The sequence below is a fragment of the Solea solea genome, chromosome 2, assembly GCF_958295425.1.
Source record: "Solea solea chromosome 2, fSolSol10.1, whole genome shotgun sequence".
NCBI lineage: Eukaryota > Metazoa > Chordata > Actinopteri > Pleuronectiformes > Soleidae > Solea > Solea solea.
The window spans coordinates 20,660,713-20,687,849 of record NC_081135.1 but is presented as its reverse complement, the minus strand read 5'-3'; the positions used below and the strand labels follow the sequence as shown (position 1 = coordinate 20,687,849).

Genomic DNA, 27,137 nt, shown 5'->3' with positions numbered 1-27,137 from the left:
TCACCTTTTCGTAGTGGATCCTAGGAGCTATGTTGTCAGGAGCAATTAGCCTCACCATCCACAAGAGTGGAAAGGACAAGAGACGGGGCGGGGTCCTTAGCAGTCCAATCCCCGGTTACTGAATACAAATTATTTCAGATTGTTGGCAAAGCAATACAATAACAATGTACTTAGTCTCTTCTTTCATCAGTTTAAGAATTAAATCAGATATCCATCAAGAGCAACACCATGCACACTTTACAAGTAATATGCCTCTAATTAAGCGACCAGTATTGATTTTTATATTCCCTTCAGATCCAAGCCTTGATTTTTCTACTATACAGTAAATGACTCGCACTGTAAAACTTGTTTTGGTTCTGACTGCTCTTTCTGGTTCCGGTGTTAAAGTTGTGAGTAGATGAAGAGAGGATAGGAACTAATAAGTGAAAACAGTTTCCTGCTGGAGTTTGAACATGTAAAATGCAATATATAACTTGTGTTACTGTAATTGTTTTTGCTTTGTTGGACAATGTGTCCTTCAGTTCAGTTTCATTTGAATGCACTGGTGCAGTGTTTGTTAAATATTTGAACATTTCAATGTTTGAAGCCTGTCAAGCAAAACCATTCAACAGTATGTGTGACAAAGAGAGGTCGTAGTGGCTCTTTTATAAATGTCTCTTGCATTTCTTATCCAAACCCCTCATAGTCGGCACTGCACACACTGGTGCCCTTAGTAAGTCAAGTCTGAACTTGAACCCTAACCCAAGCGAACTGTGGTACAGTTATGCGATTAACATACAGACAGACATTTGGAATATAGAAAATAAAAACATAGATATAAATAGAAAATGGTGTATGTTGAGCAATAGTACCACTTTTGAATGAAAACCTAATCCCTCTGCTCCAGTACCAGAGTTCTACTCACATAGGATTAACTGGAAAAATAAGCGTACAAGTGAAAACATGAATTAAGGAAAACATGAGGACGAGAACTCTGACAGATCCGTGACCTGCAGTGAGCAGTTGTATTTAGCTCAGCTTCCAAAGCCCTCGAGGTTCAAACTCCATCCATATAAGGCCAGGTGAAGGAGACTGAGCCTTATCACACCCTGTGTTACTTTACTGCTCCACCTCGCAGTCATAACACATGTGGGAAGCATCCCTGGAGAGGGATCTGAGCACTGAGGCTGTTCCTTGACAACCAGCCACAGAATAATGATAACCTCAGAACTAAGAGCCGGCCCTTCCCGCCCGATTTGGACCATCTGTAATTTCAGAGTTAGTTTTAGCACAATCTAACCAGCACTTTCTAAATATAAAAAGAACAAACCGATGTACAGAACACTATTTTCTCTCTGCCTCTCTCTCTCTCCAGCTCTCTAGTAAAGAATAAATAGACCTCTAGTTTGTTTTCCTGGGGGAAAATCAGTTTCTGTCACAGCACTTTGATATGTAAACTCCATTTTACATAAAATAACATGATTCCCTACAGTGAGACTATACAATACAATGCAGGTAATCTATTACAATATTAATAATACTGACGGGTGAAGAGTAAATGCAGTATACATAAACTGACTAATTAAAAAAACATCTACTTTTAGATTACCACTCCACTTGAACACTTTTCGTGGTCTGCTGTGTTCTCAAATGAAATGAAATGAAATGAAATGAAATGAATTTTCTGGTCGACTGTCTGGATAACCATTGAGTATTGGCTGTTGGTTTTTCAAATAACGTACAGTAAGTGAAGATGGGCCACCACATCTCACACAAACACACAAATCAACAGTTGCTAGTGTTGCCTGTCTTCATGAGACATCCTAAATTGTTCTGCTGCCTGGGCAGGAGGGGTAATTGGCGATGGGCATTCTGCCCCATTTTTAGCCTCTGTCATGCACTCTCCCTCCAGAGCAAGCTGCTTTTATGCCTTTCTCACAATGGCTCCTCTATAAAACTATGAGGTCTGTGGAAGCAGGAGGTTTGTGTCCAGGAAGACTAAATCTGTTTGCTCTGTAAATCTCAAAAGGTGACACATCGATTCATCATGACATCAGAGAGAGAATTTAAATCAAAATATACTGCATTTTCACAGTACAGTTCTATAAATAGGCTGCATAATCAATTCCGTAATCAACACATTAAAGACCACTTCTCACATATCACTGGTGACTCATCAGTAAATGTGCAAGAGCAGCTCTTGCATGAGTAACAGAAAAACACCACATTTTCTACCCTCCATCTATCAAGGACCTAAAGACAGGACAATAGCTTTGCTTTCATTACTGATGATAATGGAATTACTTTCCCAAATTAGCATAATGGCACGTAATGGGCTCAATGGACTCCTCGTGCCACCTTGACAAAGGCAGCCTGTGAGCCGTGCTACGTGACTGTGCACGCAAGCACACTTTGTGCACTGCATGGTTCGGTCAGATCAGGGCTCTTTATGATGCTCTTTCTGAAGAAAGACATTTTAGATCAAGTGATTAGCTGTTAGATTACCTTTAATGCTAGGCTATTTATTCAGCCTACACCTTTTTTAAAAAGTAGAGTGTAGAGTCTCCTTTAGGTTGAGCCACAACAGACTGACCCTGTATTTTCAAAGGAGGTTTCGTGCTGTGCACAGGTAGGAGAAATACTGACGGACAACAGAGATGCGGGTTAGGCTGCAGTGTGTTTTCATACTTTTCATCCATGAAGACATTTATATGAATTTAACAAGGTGAATGGCGCTACATTAAGAACCAACCCTACAGCTGGTGATTGTGTTTGATAAAGAAGGGGTTTTACTTTCAACAGTAAAAATCAATAAGTATATCAAATAGCTGAAAAAGTGAAAGTAAAAAAGACAGAAAAGTATTACCAACGCTGCAGCATTTAGGAGGCTTTATTGGTAGAAACTGAATATACCATTAATAAGTATGTTCGCATGTTGTAAGCGTTTAATTTGCTTTTAAATGTTATTCCCCCCGTAGTCTAGTATAAGCCTTTTCTGCACCTCAGGCAGAGGCCTTGCTTGATCTTGTGCTGCAATGTTTCTACAGCAGCCCAAATGTATAAGCCAATCTGCCCTTCCTGTTTGAAGTAGAAGCATAATTTGCAAACGAGAAAGGAACAAAATCCTTTCTGTTGAGTGAAGGTCACCATATTTCCCTGATACGCTTGGGAATGGGAGGGGTGAGCAGAGGAGTGCTCCCTTGCCACCTGCCAAGCAGCAAAGGACATACAGTAGGTTGTGACTAAAGTTGCTGACCACAGCAGAGCAGTTTGCAGATGAGCAAGAGGCCAAAAAACTAAATAGGAAAATAAGAAATGCATATAGAGCAAATGAGAGGTTTGAGGTAGAGCATCCCCAAAAGAAAGACATACAGCAACATCACACAACACAGAACCAGTAATACATGTAATGTCACATTTCACATCACAGAATCTGGTTACATCAAGAGGCATATGGCCAGGTGGAAGGTGAACAGCCGGCCAGGAAAGAGGGGCTGTTGCCCTGGAAACCACAGACTCCAATGGTTTTACACATAAGGGTCGCTCACGCTCACACACACACACACACACACACGCACACGCACACACACACACACACACACACACGTTGTATTCATGAGGTTTAACCTGAGCTCTTATTCCTGTGCCAGTTGCAGCTACGACCCACACACACACAGTTTTGCTGACTCCAGTCTTTGAGAGCCTCTGATTAATTGATTATGAGGTGTGACTTTGAGATGAGAGAGGAAAACATCCCTGATGTGGACAACAGACTGGGGGACTCAACTGATAAAAATGTATGGAACACAATACAAGTTCTACTGGATTGGTGAAACATTATTCAGTTGTTTCTACTGTTGCTATTTTTAAACCAGCACTCTATGTTACAGGTCAACAATTTCACTTAATACTGAAAATACTTGGCCTATGAGGTCACACTCCAACCATAAAATCCTTCCTCAGGCTGGACAGTGTGAATTTGTCACAGCATGCAAATGCAAACAGAAATGCAGTGCGATTTACATTTGAGAGCTATTCAGGAAGAATCCTTTAAAAAAACAACTGACTATTTCCACCTAACGATTTGAGATAATATCAAACCATTTTGTTGCATAGCAACAGGACAAAAATACACAACAGGACAAATCTGTATAAAAGAAGGAAATCATATATAATGTTATTATTATAAAAGCAAAGGATCTGAAGTCATGAGGGCCAGAAATAGCTGTGACAAAAGCCGCTGTGGCTGTGATGGTGACACAAACCCTCTTGTGTTTTCTGTCAGAGTCACTATATCACCATGCAGGACAATTATCTAGCTTGCATGTGAAACAGAACTCTTACAGATTACTGAGGCCAGGCTGCAGCTTTATGGAGATCTTTTCTCAGCAGATTCATACGACATTTGTGTCTCTACAGATGCAAAACACCGGAAATGCAAGGAATAACTTGGACATCATCCTCAGTGTGCAGAAAAACAACATTAACATCATCACCTATGCTCTTCAAAGCACGCAAGATACATGATGCTTTATTTAAATTTATATCTGCAATGGACAGCGTGTGCATGCTGTCTGGGAAGCGGCTGCCATGTGAAAATGTGAACATATAGGGAAAAAGTGATATAATTTACAGTAGCTTCTTGTTAATTGTTGTTCATTGAGGGTGACACTGAGCCACATCAGTGGCAAACAAACAAACATCACCTGATTAAAATTATATTTCTAAAGCACAATATTACATCTTAAAGGCTGATTAAATCAGCATAGCCTGAAACACACTATGTCCATAGACCAGGGGTCTCAAACTCAAATGACCTGGGGGCCACTGAGCATCTAGTCTGGTCAGTTGGGGGCCAGTCAAGTGAAACTGCTGAAGTAGAACTTCAGTAGAGATAGGCGATATAATTTTAAAATCATATCACCATATTTCATCACGATAACAATATTTGTGATTGTATTTCTCAGATTTCCAAAATAAAAGTGCTTGTTTTGACATGGAACGCTAAGTAGTTAACAATATTAACGTATTTATGAAAAAAAAAATACAGGAAAAACTCATTATATCTTGATATTAAGTAGCGGGCCACATGAAATTGATTGGGGGGGCAAGTTTGAGACCTCTGGCATAGACCCTCAATTTAGATTAAGACAATTTTACACAAAAGGACTTTTCATTAGAAACAACAGACGAAATCTATGAAGAGCAACAGAGGAGATGTCGCTCTACCAAGAGTGAAGGTATATAGAATATAGTATATAGTATAATCAGCAATTAAAAAAAGTGTAGTGTATGCAAACATGTCACCATGACCAGTGACATCCTCTCATCAGGTCACGGTCTAATGGTGAGGGTGAGGTTTATGTGAGAGACAAGACAGTAAATTAGCAGCAGTTTATTTACTCATCTATGTATTTATATTATAGAATGCATCATTTACACAATCAGAAATAAAAAGCACAGGCCGGACAAAAGTGAACTGCAATAGAAATGGTAAATGGTCTGTGTTTATATAGTGCTTTTCTCATCTTGTTGACAACTCAAAGTGATTTTAACTACAAGTTTGCCTCTATACTCTGTTTTTCAGTCGTTCCATTGTTTTATTCCCCTTCACTTCCGGAGGCATCACTGAGAGGAGCTTGGGGATCAAACACCCCAAGTCTGGACTAGATGCTTTTATTGACAGCTTCAGTTTTTGAAAGGATGTTGTTATTTATTTGTATGGATTCTTCCCCTTCAACTCATGAAACGCATGTCCTGGCTGTTATTTGTTCAGGCTGCTGTAGAAACATGGTAGCACAAGATGGCAGCCTTCATAAAGCATTGCCCTTGGCCAAAGTACATAAAAGGCTTATTGTAAGCCTAGGAAATCCAAAGGATTTTTATTTTTGAAGTAATTATACACTTATACATTACATACAGTTATGGGTAGTACAATCTTTTTTCTTTTTTTTTTCCAGATAAACCTTCCTAAGTTACAATGGACCTTTAAACTACAATTCTTGGAAAAGGACTGTATGGTCTCCCTAAACACAAACAAATACGCTTTGTTTTCCAGTTCCTCAATCGTCTCATTCACCTTCACTTCCGGAGGCATCACTGACAGGAAATCATCTGTTTGCTTCTTCCAGGCTTTGTTGCAGATATGTATTTCAGATTCCAGAACATTTATATGGAACATCACTAGGACACGGCTCTCATTAAATCAATGACTCATTCATGAAGGAAAAATCATGAGGGAAACCGCAGGAAAACGGCTGCATGTCTTCCTCATATCAAAGACAGAGCTGTCAGCAGCAGCCGCAGAGTGTTGATTGTGGGCAATGACCATTTGTTTCCTGACAGTCACTCTTTTTTTTCTCCTAACAGACCCAGTGATTATTAAGGTCATGAGACTGTGTTAAGCTTAAAAGTTTAAAATATGTAAATCAACACCCTATTAATTTTGCCACACGTGAACACATAAAAGACACTTCACGTCCTGATACAATAATAGGTACGTAATACCCTTACCATAGCCAAGGTTTGTCACATCCTTCAGTCTGTAAAAATATTTTTTCTGTTAACAAAGCTGTCTAATATTCCACAGAGCTGCAGTGATGAAATATGAGTGCAAGGGGTTGCACCAAACCAACAGCAACATCACTGATAATTAATATACAGCTGTGCATCTTATTTATTACTCACACCGTGAAACTATCCGTCTGCTCTCTGTTTTAAATCCTATTTTATGCAGTGCAGTTGTACTTGTCTGCAAACACATATTATAAATCTATTTCCAATCAAATTTAATGTCCTACAATTTAAAGTCTCGTACAGACACAATTTTTCAGTCCAGATCCGACCTGAACCAGTGGGAATAACAGATACAAACCCAAGTCACACCACACACCTTATAAGATATCACCAGCACTTGTGATTATACCGTTACAGACTCGCCATTAATGACAATCTGTTCTTCTTTAATAACTCTTGTTGAACTGTAACCACTGATAACTATTTATATGAGCCATCTGGAATTTTGTCCAAACCTGGGTATCTCACGTTTGAGGAAAAAAAATTATCTCTCACCCAGCAAACCAGAGGACAATGTTCACTTTTAATATAAAGTCTAGAATCTCAATACAATGTAAGCGGATGGGATTTTAACTATTACATTTTGAAATAGAAATTGGTGTCATCTCATACATAAGATAATATTTTTTCAAATCAATGGTAGAGCAAGTTGTCTTTCAACTGGAAGGTTCCCAATTCCCAGCTCTGTTAGTCTCCATGCCGCTGTGCCCTTGGGCAAGACACTCAACCCCACGTTGCTCTTGACAGCTGTGCTGGCAGCAAGTGAATATGTATGAAGGATGTGTGATAGACAAATGTGCCAAATTATCGGTATTATCAGCACGATATCTGTCAGATTTTGGCTAGAAAATTTATTATCGAATATTGGCAAACATGGATCTGGATGGATATAATTAACGACGACAACAGTAACTCTTGGACTTCAATTCTGTCACCTTCTATTATTATTCTTATTATCCATTATTTATTTTTTTAAACTCTAATGTAAAGCAGCTTTGAGTGGTCCTCAAGACTAGACAAGCGATACATAAATACAGACCATTTATCATCAAAGAACTGGTGGGGCTTTGTTAACCTGTAATGAAGCAAATTGAGAGTCAACAAGCTCATGTTAAGAGTCCTGAAGGGAAAAATAAACGGCCAACGATGTACATGTCCAGACGAGAGCGCGACTAAAACTACACAATATAATACACAAAAAAAGAAAAAGAAAATACTCTAAGACACTTTCTGCTTGTGATACATCCCGTCTACCTTTACTGAATGGAAAAACAAACCTGCATAGAGAACAACAAATAATTTGGAAAAAGGCCATATAAAAAAAACACAATGAATCATACAATATAGGGTCAATCATCGGTGCATAAACAAATAAATGTGGTCAGTAATTACTTTCTCTGACATACTGTATACTACAGGGAATCGAGTGTTGATTTTATGTTATAAGCTGGATTAACTGCAAATATAATGGGTGGAAAATATATTATATAGCCTGCTGGTGCAAAATAAACATTTTGCATTTTGATCAGGGCCCCTTGATTCTAACTGGATGGTGGATATTTTCACATAGACACCAGTAGTGTAAGGATAAATAGTCTAAGGATAAAAAATAACACATGACTACCAAGTCTGCATGTTTTGGTTATGCTCTATAAAGTAAAGCTGTAGAGCGAACACTTGCATTCAAACCATTGTCAAATGAGTTCACACCGCGCTGATTATGTCTTATCAGCTGCACACGACTCTCCCCATGTTTCTCATGTCACATGGTGGCAGACCCTCGGTGCACACAGGAAGCGATTTGATTTATGTTAAGACAAATGAAGGCAACAGCAACACAGTAAAGCGAGACGCCGCAAACTGGTTGGAGTATGACTGGAAACACAAAGAGATGCCAGAAAAAGTTTCAGGAGTGAATCATACTGCTCACAAAAACTATGTGTAGTCTAATTTTGTATCTCAGTAGTTCAGGAATGCAGTCCTCAGATGTGTCATTAACAAAAACAATCCCTAACAACAAACCACAGGTTATATTCTAACTTTGAGCATTATTATTCAGTCATTTAACCATGCAAACTGATGCAGACTTAACCAAGCTGAGACATAAATAACATTCCTACATCTGACAACCACGGCCCAGACAATGTGATTGGGATTCAAACTGCAGCTACATGTACACATTCAGCTGAGTCGGACTCAATCTGACATGGGGGCATTGCTCATGAGCCACTTTCCTCCCCTGATAAATGTCAACCGAGACGACGTCCCCACTGGTCATCATTCTTTACTGTCGGCCAGCCTCCATGGCTGGTGTCCTTCGTGTGTGTGTTTGCATTTATCAACATTACACACTGAACATGCAATGACACACATGTCTGACTGTCATATTGTTGTTTTCTGAAGGTCACAAAAATTGGTCCTCAGCATTAAGGATTAATGATGATTCTCCTCCTGACCACACTTCAGCTCCCTGAAAATAACCTGCAATAATGATCCTCTTCACCTCCTACACTGAGGTCAAGAAGTGCTGAAGGCCTGCGAACAACATGTAGTGTATGATGCACACGTGCAGTAACAACACAGAGAATATCATTTTATTGGGCAGAGTAGTTGCCAGTAACAGTTGATAAGAACATTAAACCCCTTCTTACTTTAACAGATTTAATACCATAAACAAAAAACCTTCTGGTTAAAGCACTTAACACCGACGACAGAAAACTAAACTAACAAGAAGCCAAAGCCATATTAAATAATGAAGCAGTGACAAAATGGCAAGAGAGTCCAATTATAAGGCTAAAAGACCTGGCTTTGCTCAGAATAATGAAGATTAATAGCATTATTTACTCCCATAGCACCAGCAAAAGCAATAAACTCCACAAAACTGATCTGGACACCAAGAAGCAGTGAGCCGTCCACTTTATCAAGAGAAAATATATTTTTTCTGGATGAATAATTCCATAGAGATGTATTTATCATAATTATTCTTTCATTCCCCTTGCAAATAATCACACAATGAGTCTGAATTAAAGCCAATAAAAGGGTAGATGAGCAGGATGAAGCAAGTCAGAAAAAAACAACACAATGCCAAAGTGGAAATGATCCATTAGTCTTAACTTCTGTCAAATAATCAGCTTGTCACAACAGAAACTGGCTGACTGACTTAAAAGTGACGAGCTGTTTCCTCTTTATTAACTATATGATAGTTGTTCAAATGTCTATTTAGTGGCATTTTCAGTCTTTAGTTCCATGTTAAGAAGATATAAACAGCAAAAGCAACTAAATGTGTAACTTCAGTGACAGACAACTAACCCTCAACCCCGTCAGAAATGTTGAAATGTCAGAAAAGTGCATCGTGACAACTGCATTACACTGACCATGGAAAACTTCATTAAGGGGGTATCTCAGTCTGTTGGACGAATTAGATGAGCTATGCAGTATTTAAAATAAAAACCTCTACCAACAAATCCCACTCTAGCTTAACCAATTCTCAAACAGCAATTTATTAACTCTCTACAGTGATATCTGTTTTCTCCAGATTTAGTCTGATAAGGACTGTGCTCATGAGCATAAAATACAGTCTACCAGTCAAGAATGACGCATAAATACAGAACACAATGCACATATCTTGCATACTGTGAGAGACAGAGAAATAACACAACACAGGGGATATCAAGGAGCACACCACATAAATTATATGACTATCTGTTTGGCCCAGTGCACAAATGATGTGCAGGCAGTCGAAGACTGGAGGTAAAATATACACAGGTGTTCCCAGGGAAGCACTAAGAGGAGCTGGTTGGCGGTTGAGAAATAGAATCTGTTGCTAAGTTACAGGATACAGAGCTCAGTTTTCTGGACTCACAGGGGAATGCGTCAGCAGTGGTTTCTGTAAAGTACTCAGGTCTCCCATGCATCCATGTTCAGATACAGTCCCATCCTATACTCATCCTCTTTCACACTTCTCGGCCTCTGGGTGTTCGCAAACAGCAGCTGAAACAGTATATTTGGATAATGCAACAGGGGAGCAGGTTATTTGTTGTATGAAAACTGATGTTTACATTTTGATTTAGACATCTGTCTCAGTCCTCTGAAGCACATATGTACTTTGTCCCACTGAGGAGGGAAGTGGTTTAAAGTCTGACCACAAGATCAAGTCTCACAGGGAAATTAAAACATTCCTACAAGCAGGTTAGGATCTTGGAGGGATGGCAGTATGAAGACAGGTAAAGGAGGGAATATGAAATAGACATCTGTTCTGAATTTACACACATTATGAGTGATAAGCAATTCAACTAGACTGACTAAATACCAGTGTAATCCCCCCCAGCTAGAGCTGGTCCGCTTACATGCCCTTCTCCATGAATTTATAGAGAGGAATAGAAGCAGCTTCTCATCCAAACACTCCCAGGAAACAGTAACTCAGGAGCTTCCTGTTTAAAAATCCACAATATCTCAAGAATTGCAAAGATTAGGTGAGTCAAAACTGGAAAAAACTGGGGGCCAATATTGCACGACGCAAATGAATCACATGGTTGCTTAAAACTCTCTGCCACGACAGAGGCTGGAAAGGAGATTTGCAGTGTTGACTTCAGAAAGGCTCGGAACTCCACTGATTTTACATCAAAGTCTGTTTACAGATGTTGGAACATCTATGCCACTACATATACAATACAATACATAAAACAAAAACTTGTTTATAGCCTCATATGACACTGCAAAGAGTGTGGGAAGCGTGGTAGATCATGCTGTGCTATCCCTGGAGGCAGTGTCAGTTAGGGCTACACGACTACATGAAACGGAAAAAATTTGAGTGGTATGGGGTTTAAAAGATGTGAACTAACCAGAGTGTTGAAACCTCAAGCCTAAGGTTTTTAAAATGACAAAGAATGCATAGCATCATAAGACAATACTGGTTCTGATGCCTCAATTTTTAAAAGCCCATCATGTGTGAACTCAAGAGTTTCCATGGACCTGCCCGGGAGCCAGACACTCTCTCACTCTCTCTCTAACATGGCTGCCATCAGGGAGAGAAGGAACAGATTTAAGTCTATGGTATCTTATTCTACTTTTACATGCCAGTAGACATTTCAGCGTGTGAGGACACGGGAGCTGCCGGTCAACTGCTGTCTTAAGTCTGAGCCACCTCCATATACACCTCCACCATACTATGCGTGACGTCATCAGACGTTCCAGTGTCGTCACTGAAAGAGTCATGAGCAAGACGTCCGACACAAGAATCAAACCGAACAATGCCAAACTGTAGATCAAAAATCAAAAATCAAAAATCCTGAAAACTTGCATTAATCTCCAACATTTAGCAAGGACATTTGTAAAATCTCAATCTCAGAGGAGTTTGGTGTATCTAGTAATGGCACTGCTGAAAGCCTGCGAATGCGAGCGGCGAGCCCCATCACAAACCCTGCCACTGTATTTCAGGTCAGTGACGGCGTCTGTGCTCCGGTCATGCAGGAAGTACTGCATGTACAAAATCCATTTAATTCACTGATTCTAATGATTCAGTACATCAAAAATAACTGTTTTACTCACAGTCACTAGTTTGTGTGTGTCGCGTACAAAACAGTGTTACAGCAGTTTCATGCAGCTGTACTGTACTATATTGTAATGGAAAACCAACCAAACTGTGTAGAGTCGAGCCGAGCCATGCCGAGGCGAGTCGAGTTCTGTTAGCACCACAGTTGGAATGGCATCATACAGATGAAGAAGAAAGTAATGGTAAAGGGTATGAGGTTGAATGATGTTGCGTTCTAAAAAGCTGAAAAAAAAATCTGCAAAATGGCATTATCATGGGATCGCACATAAACATTTGCGGTCTAACTCAGCGGAAAGTGGGGTCTTATGTAAACAGGAGAGAGAAGACATGCTAAAAACAACAGCATTGTGAGGAAAAAACAACAAATACAGAAGCTCGTTCCCACACACTCATATCAACACATCAAATGACAACGTGACTTTCAGACAAAAATACTAAAAATGAGGGGCCATATGCCATTCACACAGAAACTACAAGTCGAGCCTGCCTTTTGCTTTTATAAACATACACTAGATTACAAAAAGAAACAAAAAGAGATGAAATACGTGAAATACGTTTCCGGTGTCCAACACATCCTTTTCTCCGCTGATGCACTGATGATGGCCTAGATGGCTCAAGCAGCCGCTGATACTGCAACATTGCTCTGTTTGAGTACTTTTATTTTATTTTACAATTGAACACAGAAGTGATGGCCCTAATGTGTCACATTACATTTTTCCAGTTTCTGGAGCATGTTGTGAGATAGCTGATGTGCAAGCCTCTTAAATTTAAAAATTGCCCAATATTTGTTATCAAATTGTGGCCAAATCTAAAGTTGTGAACATTACATCTATATGTGGTAAATTAACTTCTTTTAAAAGTACTAAATATTCTGCTGCTACAAAATTCTCCACTCTTTGGTTTCCATACTGTATTTTCAACATAAATTCAGAATCTAGTGCAATTACCCCTGAATGTCCATTTGACACAATATCACCACATTCAGTCCACTGCCCACCAATATTTATTGCCAACTAATGTCTTTATGGCCATACAGTAAAACTATCTGTTCATGTTTGTTTAGGTCAATTCTCCTCCAAGGACTGTGAAGGAGGACGAGTAAGGCTATAGTGGGACATGATGGTGTGCTATGTACGGCATTTAAAAGAGCAAAGTTCAGGGTGAGGTATCCATTACCACACTGATCACAAATCATAAAAAAAAAGTCTAAGCATAGAGGAGCTGCATTGTTGGGAAAAAAATGTTTATGAGCAACACAAGGCCTGATAAAAACAGTGAATTGAGCCAAAACAATGAGGAGGGAAGTAAGGAGCTGCAGAGTAAGACGTTTCAGTGCACGCACAGTTTAGGATTAACAATCCTGAGTTATAGAACTCAGTGTACAATGCTGTTAATTGTACCTTTAAATAATGGTGGATAATTAAAACCATTCGCGTGAGCACCTTTAACGAAATATTCCACACTCCGAGGACAAACATTTTAAAAGTAATATCGATGTTGTAAAAACACTGCCACAGGCATTTAGAGTTTATGGGGAACATAGGCTCTGCAGCGCATTAACACAATATCCCTTGAAACCGTAGGCTCATTACGAGTCAGGATGAAGTAAAACAAATAACCTAAAAATCAGTCTTTCCACAGCTAAGGGCGAACATATTTTTCCTTCTGTAAACAGCTTCAATTTCAGGCATTTCACCAGCAGCTTCCTCCTCACTTCATTATAAATTCATGTCTCTTGTAACAAATGTGCTCAAAGACCAGTATTGAAAGGCCGAGTGTCTCAAACTGAAATATTCTCAGTTTCTTGCCACAACATTAACAATTTAATAATCACTTTGATCTTTGGTTTAGTATAACACACAGGCCGACTGTTAATAACACTTAACACCTTGTGGTTGCCTTCACAGTGCATACAGCTGTGCTTTCCATGGCAACCAGAAGTTACATCTCATAGGAAGTGACTGTGAATCAATCACCAGCTCAATTAGCCAATTTAGCAGCAGTTACGTGTGTGTTGAAGGGACTTGCTGCAGCCTTGGTGAGAGAAAGTTACGAGACAGGACTTTTTATGTCATTTAATGTCCTTTCATATATGTGGGAGTTGCTGAAATCTAGTATAGTGTCTTTGCTTTTGTTTATCTGTCTGTTTTGCTCTTTCTTTCTGTTTATGAGCGTTTAATGCCTTGCTTTTACAATGTTTGAGTCTTGGGTTTTAATGTCACGTCTTTCCTATATTTTAATGAATTTTCATTAACTTTCATTTTAGGTCAGGTGCAATTAAATATTCAGTGAATTATATGTGCATGCTCTTAATAGGCTGTTATCTTTGCTGTGCTGTGTATTGTTCTGCAGCTGTTTTAACACTTAAGCCCAAAAATATTTCCCTGTGGAGACCATAAAATATAATTGGTTGGTAGATTGATTGTTTCTTTTAATACGTTTACAGTTGTCGTGCAATTTTAGCTGCATTATCATGTCAAAATTCTATTCATGTTTTACCAAAGTTGTAACTTCACTCTAGTACTTGTGTTTCAGCACAGGAAGCTTCTTTGAACATCAGGCCACGCATCTTCAAATAAACTAAAAAAATTACTTTATTTGGTTAACACAATAGTCACAAATCCATCAAAACGATTTAGGCAGGATCACATCTAAAAAGGTGCTTTTGTGGAATGGTCCTCATCTTTAAAGCTGAGTGAAGTGGCTGCTTCACACTGCCTCTCATCTTTCTCTAAAAACTCTTCAACTCTTATTAATGTGGGTTTACACATTTTTTCTGAACTCTGAATGTTGTGCACTGCACTAAAACCTTTAATTTTTACATCAAAATCTTTGTTTTCTGAGTGACGACTTTGTTTCCGGATTTCCATGTATTTATTATTTGCAAATAGAGCATGTAGCTTTTAGAAACCAATTGTAAGTGTTGTTAAGTATATGTTTTGTTATGCTGAGCACTTTTGTGTATCTATTTTTAAACTTAACAAAAAAAACAACCTGAAAGATATATTGTAGAATACACTGAATGTTGTTGTTTTGGGGCTGTCAAACTACAGCTCATGAGTTTAGTTTAGTTTTTTGTTTTACTGTATACTTTTTATTTTTGTAATTTCGAATTGTATTCTATTTAAAATTCACCAAAACATCAAGTTGAATACCTTGCATGTGTAAATGTACTAGGCAATAAATACCAATTCTGACTCTATGATTTTGGACAGTCTCCATTCATATGTATTGTTTTGGCACATGTATTGTTTTCACTTGTGTGAAAACGTATCCTTCATGAAGGTGGGAGTAGTTGGTGACTTAGAAATTCTCCACATGACACAGGTGTGAGGAACTTATTGACAATGAGTGACATTGAAGTTCAGCAGCAGGGAGCAGCTCCCTCTGCTCTACTGTGCCTAATTGGTGTGAATCATCAGGAGCATCATCTCCTTGTCTGTGCTACTGTCCAACTTTAAGAACAAAGCACATGGTTACATTTACATACCTGCTTCCACAGAAAGCTGTCCATGCCGTTTAAAACCCAGGAAACAGCCACGTGGATGGCAGAAAGTATAACTCCAGTGATGACTGCGGCGCGCATCCTGACCGGCAGCAGAGTGTAGATGACATGGATGAAGAACACGGTCCACCAGATTCCCTCTGAGGCGCTTCTGGGCTGTACCAGCAGCACCCCGATCACCTGGATCACCAGCACCAGAAGGATCACCACGTAACACACAATCCACATATGGTCCTGGTGGAACCCGTTCCTGTTGCACACCACTATGAGTACGAGTGTGAGGAAAATGGCAACAGAAAACACCACCACGAACGTGACGCTCGGCCTCGCTGGTCCACCGGAGCAGTGGAAGCCCAGCATGACCGTGAAGACCAGCACCAGCACCGCCATCAGCATGGTCAAGCTGCTCTGGTTGAGGCGGAAAAAGTAGCGCTGGTAGAGCCGCTCCAACTTCTCCGACTGGAATTTCTTGGATTTGAAAATGTGCATGACGCCGGTGCAGCACGCCACTAAAGAAAAGTTCACATCGGGCATGACCTCCTCCTCGTTGGTCCTCGGGTGCTTGCCTCTCCGCTCCTCCAGACCCAGCTCCACAGACTTGGGTCTCACCTCGTCGTCTGGACGTTTAGGGGACGCGCGCTCTCGGTTCTCCTCGCCATGGTCCTGCCAAGCCGACCTGGACCTGAAGCTGACCCTGCTGACGGTCGTGGTGGCGCGCCCGGGCTGCCGGTGCTCCAGATCATCGTCGTCTCTCCACCGACTGTTAGTCCGGGTGAGCTTCTTGCGCGGGGATCTGGCTGAGTATGGGCACCCGTTGGCCACGGACTCAGACTCTCCCCACGCTGATCTGAGCTCGGTCCCTCCCCTCAAACCAGGCGCACCAACTCCGGGTGGGCTGACACTGTTAGATCTGGACATCGCAATGTGAACACAATGTGCTTCAATAAGGATAACTTTTGCTCCAGTGACAAAAAATGTCAGGAAACTATTAAGTCCCAAAAATGAGGGGCAACAAATGCCTGTTGTAAGTTGAATATCCCATATTTGGCCGCAATCAAAACTCTTCCAATCTTAAAAAGTAGTGTCAATAACCTACAATATGCCACATATTTACTCTCCAACTAAAGTGGCAAAACAATATTTTGAAATGGGATTATGCAAAAACAATTAGCAGGAGTGATAAAAGCTCTGGGAATAAAAAAAAACTATTGAACATGCGCAAAAGTCACAGAGGAGTCAGTTTCGCAGAGAGGAGGGAACATTATAGTCCAGGTGGATTTGTCTCCACATCATTGGGCCCAATTAACTGCCATCCACTGAGAGGCTGCACGGCAGCGGGTGTTGTAGATGTTTAAAGCCATTTCACAAATCAGATCCTCCCTGGAGATCATCATCGTAGCGCAACACCATCAATCACGCCGTACACCCGTTAGATCTGCGGACATGTTTGCTGTCCTCTTGTAAACGGTTTGTGTAAAAATAATCGCTTTGGGAGAAATAATAAAAGCGAGCGTCATGTTGGCAGCTCGTATCTGGTCCCGTCAAGTCTGAATTCACCTGGACTGACCAAACACTGCAGCGTGGATGACAGTGGAGCCTCACGTTTGGCCAAAAAGCATCATCACGATCCTCGCACACTTGCGCTGATCAGAGCGCAGGAGAAAACTCAGCCGCTCCTCCTCCTTCTCCTCCTGCAGCAGCAGCAGCAGCAGCAGCGAACAACAGCTCCTTGCTCCATAGTACAGCCCTGTGTCACCACACGGTCAGTTTATCGCCGCACGGTCAGTTAACACTCTGCGCCGAATCAGTGTCCAACAGCTGTCCATCACTGTCCAATCCCCCAGAGAGCGACTCCGGATTTCATTTGTAGCCTGACTCCGTGCGCAACGAAACCGCGACTGTGCGGCAGCATTTCATTAAGTATCTACCCGGTGCCAATGTGCGCGCTCGCAGCATCGGACAAACCGCTCGGTGTCTGTTTCGAGCGCGGCATCATAGCATGTTTTTACCGCTGATTGCAGCTTTAATGGCCATTCAACCAAGTGTGCTTCCTGTGGCCCGCCTCTCCGCGGCGCTTCCATTGGAAACAGTGGAGGGTGAGTCACGCTTTGGCGGGTTTTCATTGGATGACAGGCCGGTCAATCCACATCGGAGGACCCCCGGGCGCTTTCGATGAATGGGCGGGTCTGGACTCACAGCTGGATGAGCCCTCACACACACACACACACACCCACGCACACTGGGGGTTGAATCATTTTACCTTCACTAAACCCCAGTTTAGGTTTAGTAAATCTTCCTAACTTATGTCCCAATAACATCTTGTGGGTAATCCTTAAACCACAACTAGTCTCCGCCTTTGAAAAACAATTTTAACTTGGACACATTTAAGATTGAGAAAAAAGTTATAATTAATAAAAGTGAAGTCAATTTTATTTACACAGCCCAACTTCACAAACACAATTTGCCTCAAAGGGCTTTACAGTCTGTACAGCTCTATCCTTAGACCCTCATCAAGTGAGGAAAAACTCCACAAAAACCCTCTGCCTGAGAAACCTCAGGCAGAGCCACAGAGGAAGGATTCCTCTCCCAGGACGGACAGACAGGTATCACATAATACAGAAAGAAGTCCAGCAGATTACAAACAAAACATCAAATTAACTAAGAGCGGAAACATAAAATACAGAATGTGAAATGTAGACAGTAATGCAATTTGTGACAAAAGCTAATAGAGAGACAGATGACTACAATAACTGTAACCTCAACTTGTATCAATATCAATATCAATATTAGACAAGACAAGAATAATCAGAAACCTAGGCAGACTTAGGTATGAGAGACACAGGCAGCATCTTACCCATGGTTGCTGATTCAACTTTTGTCAAAACAATCAATCAAAACAAAACTATGCCCACCTGTAACCACAGAAATGTTGACAATTACCTACAGCCTAATTTTCATTAAAATCATTTTTTTAAAGGACATGAACAGCTGGCCCTCTCGCAGTGGTACAGATGGTGGAACTCAAACGCCACTGGTCAGACATAAGTAAATAATTAAACACTTGCAACATGAAAAGAGAAATAAACAGATATACACTGAACTAAAACAGATCTGTTTTACATCCCATGAAACATATGCTATGTTCTGCATATGCAGTCACATGTATCATGCACAAATGCACATTTGTACTCTTATTTTTAAATATTCAATCCTAATTCTGTGTTGTATGTATTCCTCTTTTTTTGCACAGTAATTTTTAATCTTTTTAATTTAATTTAATTTGCCTTAATTTTAGGCAAAAACTTAGCAATAAAACAGAATTCTATTCTGATTTAGTCTAGATCTCATTCCAATGTGCGAGTCCAAAAGGAGTCGGATATAATTGTGAATTTACAAAGTGCTACCTCTTCTTTACATTGTGTCTTTAAATTGAATGTTTAAATGATTGATTTTAATTAAATGTAATTTATTGATCCTCAGTCTTTCTTCAACGTTGTATGTTTATGAATAATACTAATACAATTGATATAATGTAAACAAAAATGTCTATGTTAGGCCATTAAACAAGCATTTTCAAGCTTTTGTATCTGTACAATTCAAACAGATGTCACCAGATGTGTTTACTGTTTACTCTTTTGTTTTAGACAGTTTATCTAATTCTCATGCTCTTATCATTCTTAATTTATTCTCTATAACCTTTAAAGTGTATTATGAATCACTTGTTTTCAGTTATTTTGAAAGAAACTGACTAATTTCTCCTTTAGAAATGTGAGAAATTATTCATTTGTCAAATGGGTTTACTGTATATGAGGATTTTCTCTGTTTACTAGTGTTAAATAGAATTTGTCCTTAAAGTGAAAATAAGAAAAATAAAAAGGACTTCCTTAGAAAGCAGCCCCTAACATCTTTGCAGGGCCGCCACGACTGATCAAGATAATAGTTAAATTAAGAGTCTATCTTTATCGGCAGTGGGCAGGAACAATGTGTGGTAACCACCTGTGATTTTTCACATCTCTAAACATTTACATTACATTGGCAGTCTGTGGCTATTTACATGCAAGAAAAGAGCATTTGTGTCATTTAAGAACACATTGTGTGCTAACTAAAATAAAGTGGAGGCATGTGACAAGGAGCCTCATGTGTTTGCCGGGATTGACTTACCTCCAGCTGAATTCCCTTTGCCCTTTTTGGAATTCATCAAGGGTGAAACACTGTTAATGGCGAGAACAGGAGCTTCTATTCATTGCAGTCTTCATCAAATAAAAAGCCAACTCAGATATAAATCAGATTTGAATTTATCCTGATTCAAGTCGGGAAGCAAATTTTTCTTCTTGTCTTATGACTGCTTGTGAGATTGCTGTCCTTTGCTCTATCCCTTTCCTGTCTCTCACATACAATACACACAGAGACACACACACACACACACACTCGCACACACACCTAAAATGTATTGCTAATTAATAATTCCAGGAAACTAACAACAACAGATTAATGAGAAAAATCCAATTATTGAAAAAAACTGTGTGTACACTTCAGGGAGCTCGAGTTTCTACTACGGTAAATGTCATCACAGAAATGCATTTATTTGACTGCAGAAGTCAAATTATGTTATGCTGTATGTTTTTAAACAATTCAAATCACATGTAATCTGTAACTATCATCCTCCATCCTTTTGGTTACCACCATTTTCTTCTGGCTGAAGAAGTTTCCTTAAGGTCAAGTTTATAGCACAGTCCGAGCTTTGTGCAGGGGCGGACTGTTGTCTAAAACATTATGCTTAAGATTTATATTTCACTCCACTGTTCCTATGACAACTCCAGACACAAATACATAGGCTTCATCAGACTTTTAACTCTCTGAGGTTGCATTGATACAATCAGACGCAGCATAATTGTATTGCCCTTTCTTGCAAAACCTGCATAACAAAAACAGTAAAACATTTAAATGTCATGAGATAAAAGTAAGAACCTGTATCAAGAAACAATGACAGTTTTATAATAATTTGCAATTCTTCCACTTTGTTTGTGTTCCATAATGTTACATTACTGCTTCCATCAACCTTTACCTTTTTTTTACTTTAACCTTAAACCCTTTTCATCTTTCTGAATCCACCCTTTGTGACTCATGAGCCCCAGGTACTAAAACAATGATGAGTGGCTCATGTAACAAAAAAAAAAAGAGAGCTCTGTTTAAATATTTTGTGAACCTTTAAGAACACTGTGTACACACATATATATTTGTGGCAGGCAGATGCACATAAATAATTAAACTAAATAAACTACAATAACATCTAAAATCTAAATAATAGCACACAGGTAAAAGGTAGTTTCCTGAAACATGCACATCCTGACTTGTGACATGCACCAAATTAATTTTCTCTGGAGCCTGAATGCTTAATAATGTGGCTAATAGGTTTGGCTTCAGTGTGCTTTTATTCAGGTGAAGCCCATCAGTGCTGCTAAATGGTACACCAAACAATGTTTCTGTCAAAGTCATTCATCAGTATCTTGCATTATACATGCAAGTCAGTATAGTATTTGTAATAAACATAGTGAATATGCTGAACATGTTATAAAAGTATTGTTTATACCTGTATACAGTATGCTGGGCCCATGCAAATATTTGTCACAAAACATGTTTTACTGTTATATAAATATACCTATTCCATATTTTGTATTTTTGATTTTCTTTTCTGTTTTATGACAATTAAAGCAAGTACTTCAACAGCAGATAAGGTTTAAGGTGTTAGTTTCCAAGAACACAGTTTAAAGAATAATTTTGAAGGGTTTGATAACCTAAGTTGTACATAAACTATTCACATACACCTAATACAAAATATAAACTCATTGGGATATGTTTCAAGTATCTGGGTTAATTAGGTTTATTTTTCACAAATGATAGGGTTTCACATAAACCAAAACAATCAGAATGGTACTGTATGTACCATCAGGGGGATGTGAAGGGATGTTCTTTGGGTGAACAAGCCCAATGGATATGCTGACCTCCAGTGGCTGACGTTCTTGTTTTGCAGCAGCAATGTAGAAATGTATTTACACGGCAGAGGCTTAAGGGCCCTAAAAACTTCTGAAGCCCTCACCCAGAGCACGTAACACAATATTGAAATGAACATATAACAATAAAATTAATATATCGTCTCCCTTTTACCAATAATACCAATATTTTGCTCAATATTAATCATTCTTTAAATATTTGTGATTGGTCACAACTGAAATGTTTACAAACTAATTAAAAATGTAAGCCTATAGTGGTATTAAGAGTGGATAACAAAATAACACAACATAATGAGACATCTTTTCCCCAGGACAATAGAAGAGTATGTATTAGAGGTGACTGTGAGAGGTCAATCAGTGGTCCGCAGCCCATATGTTGGAAATGAGGTGCATTTCACGGTAAGTGAAGGTTTTTATTTTGAAAATCGGATGTTCGTAACGCCGCATATCGCCTAGTTTCGTTTCAGTGCATTTAACATGATGACTACGATACGTGAGGATTCCATGTTTCCTAATCAGCTTTGACTGAGGATAAACTGAGAGTGGCCGACAGCTAAACCGCAGTCGAACTAAGCATGTGCCCCGGTAAAGCAGCTTCAGGCATAGGTATAAGTCTTATTTTGAAAGGTTCAACGCAATACAACATCCGGGTTAACAACAGATCTGCATCATGGCGAACACCGGCAGGATGACCGTTGACGGTGGAGACATGCGATTTGCTGAATATACTCCAAACTCAAGGGCCGCCAGCGACGCAGCGATAGACAGGAGACTTGTGAGTGTCTACTTTCATACTGAAAACGTTTGTGCTTGCTTTCAAACCAAACCGTCGGGTCTTTTATCGACTATAGTTTGTGGCAGTTAACCTCTATGGCGTATAATGATGTAACTACCTGTCATTAATCTCTTTATGCGTCAGAACCGGAGTTGTTTTCTCCCCCAAAATGTGTTACCAGTATCTTATGATAAGGTCGGTTAACATTCAATTGCTAGTCTGGATATATATCACAGAGAGTAAGTCATTTCTACCCAGTCAAACTGAACATTTCATACATCCACAATGACATTCATATTATCCTCAAAGCGAATCTTCCAAGGACAAATGGCGTAACTTATTCCATTCATGTGTCATTTAAAGATTAAATATCTTTATCGTTATCGTTGAACCATCATCATCAGCAAATGTTTTAGTATTTTAGTAGTAAGTATTTCCCAGATTAAAACATAATTGTGCAAGCAATCATGGTAAGTAGTTCAGTGTTCCATGTTTGGGAGAACTCGGCTGCCATGTTTTCATAACAGATATCTTTGAGTCAGTTGATATCCACATTTCATATTGTGAATATCTGCTGCTAAATTAAAGTACATCATATCAGTTTGAATTTCATAATTCTAGTTCAAGGTGTCTTCAATCCCCCTGGAATTATGACTGGTTGGAATTAAGTTGATGACTAATTGGGGTGTATTGAAAAAGTAATATATTGTGATATTTCAGGGAATGATATTGTATCAATTCAGTGCTGTATTATACCTTTACAACAAGGTTAGGGTTAGTGCAATGTTGTCGGCAAACAAAAAGGCAGACAAAACAATTAAGACTTAATTACACATGGAATGAACATAATTGCGTAAAAAAATCCTCCATTTCACCTTTTACCTTTAGGGTACTCATGCCCCAATAAAATGTGCAAAAATCCCCTGCAATATTCTCCTGTTGTTTTTCACACTTGTTTTGAGTTGCTTGGCTGATTGGATGATTGCACTCTGCCACAGTAATAAGGAAAAAAACAACATATTGGCCATTTTTACACTTAATTAATTTACACTGACAGCGACCTCATTAACAAGTGGAAGATCCAAACAACAGCTAGGCACCTCCTCATGCTGGTCGCCAGCCTGGTCACATTTTGCTGTGCAATGGCATTACATTCCTCAACCAGGAGTTATTGAAGTTCAACCAGCGTGGTTGTGTTGGTCACGCTAGTGCGTACAGCATGCCCAAGCTGATCCCACCAGTGTTCAATTGGGTTGAGGTCTGGACTCACACCATGTCTTTCTATCCTCTCCACTCCCAAATTCTGGAGGTACTCCTGTGATGATCCTGGCTCTGTGGAGGAGAGCGTTGGAGTTCAGTCCCAGATTCTGGAGATATGGGATCGCCACTGGCTCCTCATTGTGCTGTCAGTTAGGTGCCAATCACCTGGTAGTACTTGAAGGTCAAAATAAGAATGAATACCAAAAGGGGAATATTGCAGGCGATTTTGGGTCACTACCCACACATTTAACTGTTTTCAGTCCACAAATGCACAATCCTTACAAGTTGTACCACCTTATAAAGGTGACTTATCAGGCTTTTCAACATGTACCAATTGGTATTTTTAAAGTAATAATTGACTGAAATAATGTTTCCAAATCTTTTTATATTGTAATATTATACATTTATAATATTATAATTTCATGTAAGTGGTTTTGTGTTGTATTTAAGCCTTCTTCCTCTAGTTGGCGTCATGATTTTAGCTGTTTTACTCATCTCACTAGACAAAAACAACTCCATGTTGTTTATTCATATTATTTTATAGCATTGTTTTTCTTACGATTAGTTTTTTTAAACACTATTTCTTGGGGGATCCCAATATATTGCAGTATATTGTACCATAACTATATTGCCAGATTCTTGCCAATCCACAGCCCTGATAGTTACTAGTAACGGTTTGCCATAGTATCGCCCTCTCTGTGGTTTGGGTTAACAGAGGTTAAAAATAGTTTGGGTTCAGGTCAAAAACAGTGGAGATGCAACTGGGCAGACAGACAGACAGACAGACAGACAGACAGACAACTTTATTAATCCCTTTGGGAGTTTCCCTCTGGGAAATTAAAAGCTCCAACATCCACACACAGCACTGTTAAAGTTAGAGTCACACTTTACAGGAGACTGGAAAGAGAAACACCCCAGGTACCAAACACCATAAAATAAAGAATAAAATAAAATATAAGATAAAAATTAACTATGCTATATATATATATATATATATATATATATATATATATATATATATATGTATACACGTGGGAAGCAGACTTGACACAACACAGTCCATGGTGAATCAAACAGGACCCAATAAACTGCCACATAAAAGTAGCAACAGTGTTATACTTGAAGTTTAACAGTGCTTTGAATGTTTTGCTGTCAGGGAGGAACTCTGATAGCTGTTGGACTTGGTGTAGCTGCTGCAGGCTTTGCAGGTAGGAATTACTAAATATTATTGTAAGTACTACTAATATTGTATTGGTATTGTTTACACACTCTCTTAGCAAGTTAATGATTATTAGACTATTTGATGAAATAACCAACACAAACAACTCTGAAAATTATAATTAGCTGCAGCCCTAACTGCTGTTTGATTGTTTCAGTAGATTGAAACTAATTGAATGTGTCCACACACAGGCCGCTATGCATTTCAGCTGTGGAAGCCTCTTGGACAGGTCTTCTCCCAAACTGTAAAGAAAATGCCCTCATCGGTGAGTAATTAATAAACCTCTTATTCCAGCTGTGTCCTTATATTCAGCTTTTTTCTGCAACATCATACATATCCCATCTTTTTGGATTGACGAAATACTTTTGTCCAAATAGTGTATAGTGTATGTGCCAATATAAAAAAACTTTATGCAGAATAAACAATGCTAAAAAAGCAGCATTGGCTGTTAGAAGAAGTGTTTTATTCTAATACTTTTAGATCCAAACATTTTTTGTCTATTTTATGTCAATATATATGGTCATATTTATATTTTTATTTATAATAAATTGATAAAGAAATAACAAAATGTCAGGAATGTATATTTATTTATTTCGGAATTTCTAACACCTTAATATCAGTATTGGCCTCCAAAAATCGACATAGGTTGGGCCCTACTTCCCTTACTGTTATTAATCAATTAATTAAATGCTCCTCTGTTCCCTTAGGCTTTCTCATCATATTACAAAGGAGGTTTTGATCAGAAGATGTCCAAACGAGAGGCCAGCCTCATTCTTGGCATTAGGTAATACCATGTGCTGTAGTTATTATTTCTCAGGGTGGTTAAGTATATTTTTTCTAACATAAATGTGTTTTATATCCAGCCCAACCAGCACTAGGTCCAAGGTACGTGAGGCCCACAGGAGGATCATGGTCCTGAATCATCCAGATAAAGGTAAGCTTCAAATATGAATCGTTCCCATGTTGCATTAAGCACTTAAATCGCCTCTCACCAGGGCCAGGTTTTCTTTTTCCTCAGCGTCTACCTCTGACCCTCAAAATTGTGTCTGTTCTCAAATAGAAACAGCTGAAGTGACTAATGGAGCCTTATATGTACATGTTGTAGTCATTTAGACTTTTTTTGAATGATGTAATTATTATTATTTTTAATTATTCACTCATCTGGCACATGTAGGTTATGTTGATCTACATGAGAAGATCACAATATACAAAGTAACATAGAAAAGATAAGGACTGTAGCTCAAACAGAACATAGATTTGGTGCACTTTTTTCAATACAGTGCATACATTATATACAGTACACATCTCCGTCATTAGCCTAGTCTTGGTTATAGATGTGACTTTGAGTTGAGTGTGTGTGTGTGTGTGTGTGTCTGTAGGTGGGTCACCGTATATGGCTGCTAAGATCAATGAGGCCAAAGACCTTTTGGACAAGGAGACACGGCGATGACCTGCACTGTTATCACTTTAAAGACTATTACTTCATGCATAATCTCATCACTGTTGAATAGCTTCATCATATGGATACCACACCTGGATTACTGCCATCAAGAGACAAGATATGTGATCGTGCCCGCTTCTTGGTCCCATGTCAGTTGAAGGACTTTAACTTGTAATAATTTCTTTTTTCTTTTCTTTTTTTACATTGCCGTATTGAAAGTGATCATTGTCGGTGTGATGTTCCTAATAAAGTGATCAATGTCAGTATAGTGTTCACTGTTAGTAATCTTGACAGTGTAGCTTTTCCTAAAAGAGCACTGAGTGTTTGTGTTTCTAACAATGGAAGATGTTTGTCTTATAAATGTTTTATCCCATTACCCCTAGGTGGCGCTGTGACTATACCTGAATATTGGTGTTTTAGATGTGTCCACGGTGGGACTCTAAACATAGATTTGAAATTTGGGAGAGATTCAATTGTGTCAAGCCTAGTTACATGTGGCGCGAGAACATCATTGACATGTAGGTGTCTTTGTGGTTTGGGACAGATTTGAGACACTTTTTACTCAAGTTACTACAACTTCCTGCTCCATGGCAAAACTTCAAAATTTACAAACCAAAACACACACATTTCATAAGATGACATCATCAATGTCTGAGGTTCTTTTTCAATTGTTGAATATCTGAGCTGGTGCTTGATAAACTTGCGGGAAAAGTAACATAAATCATGTCTCGTTCTCTTCCTCTCACTGGAAACCAGGTATAATTAGCTGAAGCACTCGGGGTTACCACCAAAAATTAAAATGTCAAAATAGCCAAGTTGT

General features: G+C 39.1%; 2 protein-coding genes across 2 annotated transcripts in view; one reads left to right on the top strand and one right to left on the bottom strand.

Annotated features, from left to right (window-relative positions):
* adcy5 (adenylate cyclase 5) overlaps positions 1-17,923 on the bottom strand; it is an 84,817-nt gene extending 66,894 nt beyond the window's left edge. Inside the window, exon 1 of the mRNA XM_058614783.1 lies at positions 15,597-17,923. Within this exon, the coding sequence (XP_058470766.1) occupies positions 15,597-16,529 (933 nt within the window). The 5' untranslated portion in view covers positions 16,530-17,923. The remainder of the gene's footprint in view (positions 1-15,596) is intronic.
* Positions 17,924-22,223: 4,300 nt separating this feature from the next.
* dnajc15 (DnaJ (Hsp40) homolog, subfamily C, member 15) lies at positions 22,224-26,580 on the top strand. The gene is made up of 6 exons (XM_058654798.1): positions 22,224-22,397; positions 24,814-24,865; positions 25,068-25,141; positions 25,584-25,660; positions 25,740-25,810; positions 26,256-26,580. Exons 1-6 carry the CDS (start codon positions 22,293-22,295, stop codon positions 26,324-26,326), a joined length of 450 nt encoding a protein of 149 aa, XP_058510781.1. The 5' UTR covers positions 22,224-22,292; the 3' UTR covers positions 26,327-26,580.
* The last annotated feature ends 557 nt before the right edge of the window (positions 26,581-27,137 follow it).

Coding starts and splice junctions, on each gene's coding strand:
- dnajc15 (XM_058654798.1), top strand. CDS start 22,293: ATGGCGAACACCGGCAGGATGACCGTTGACGGTGGAGACATGCGATTT. Junction 22,398..24,813: donor CAGCGATAGACAGGAGACTT/GTGAGTGTCTAC, acceptor TTTTGCTGTCAG/GGAGGAACTCTGATAGCTGT. Junction 25,811..26,255: donor CCTGAATCATCCAGATAAAG/GTAAGCTTCAAA, acceptor GTGTGTCTGTAG/GTGGGTCACCGTATATGGCT.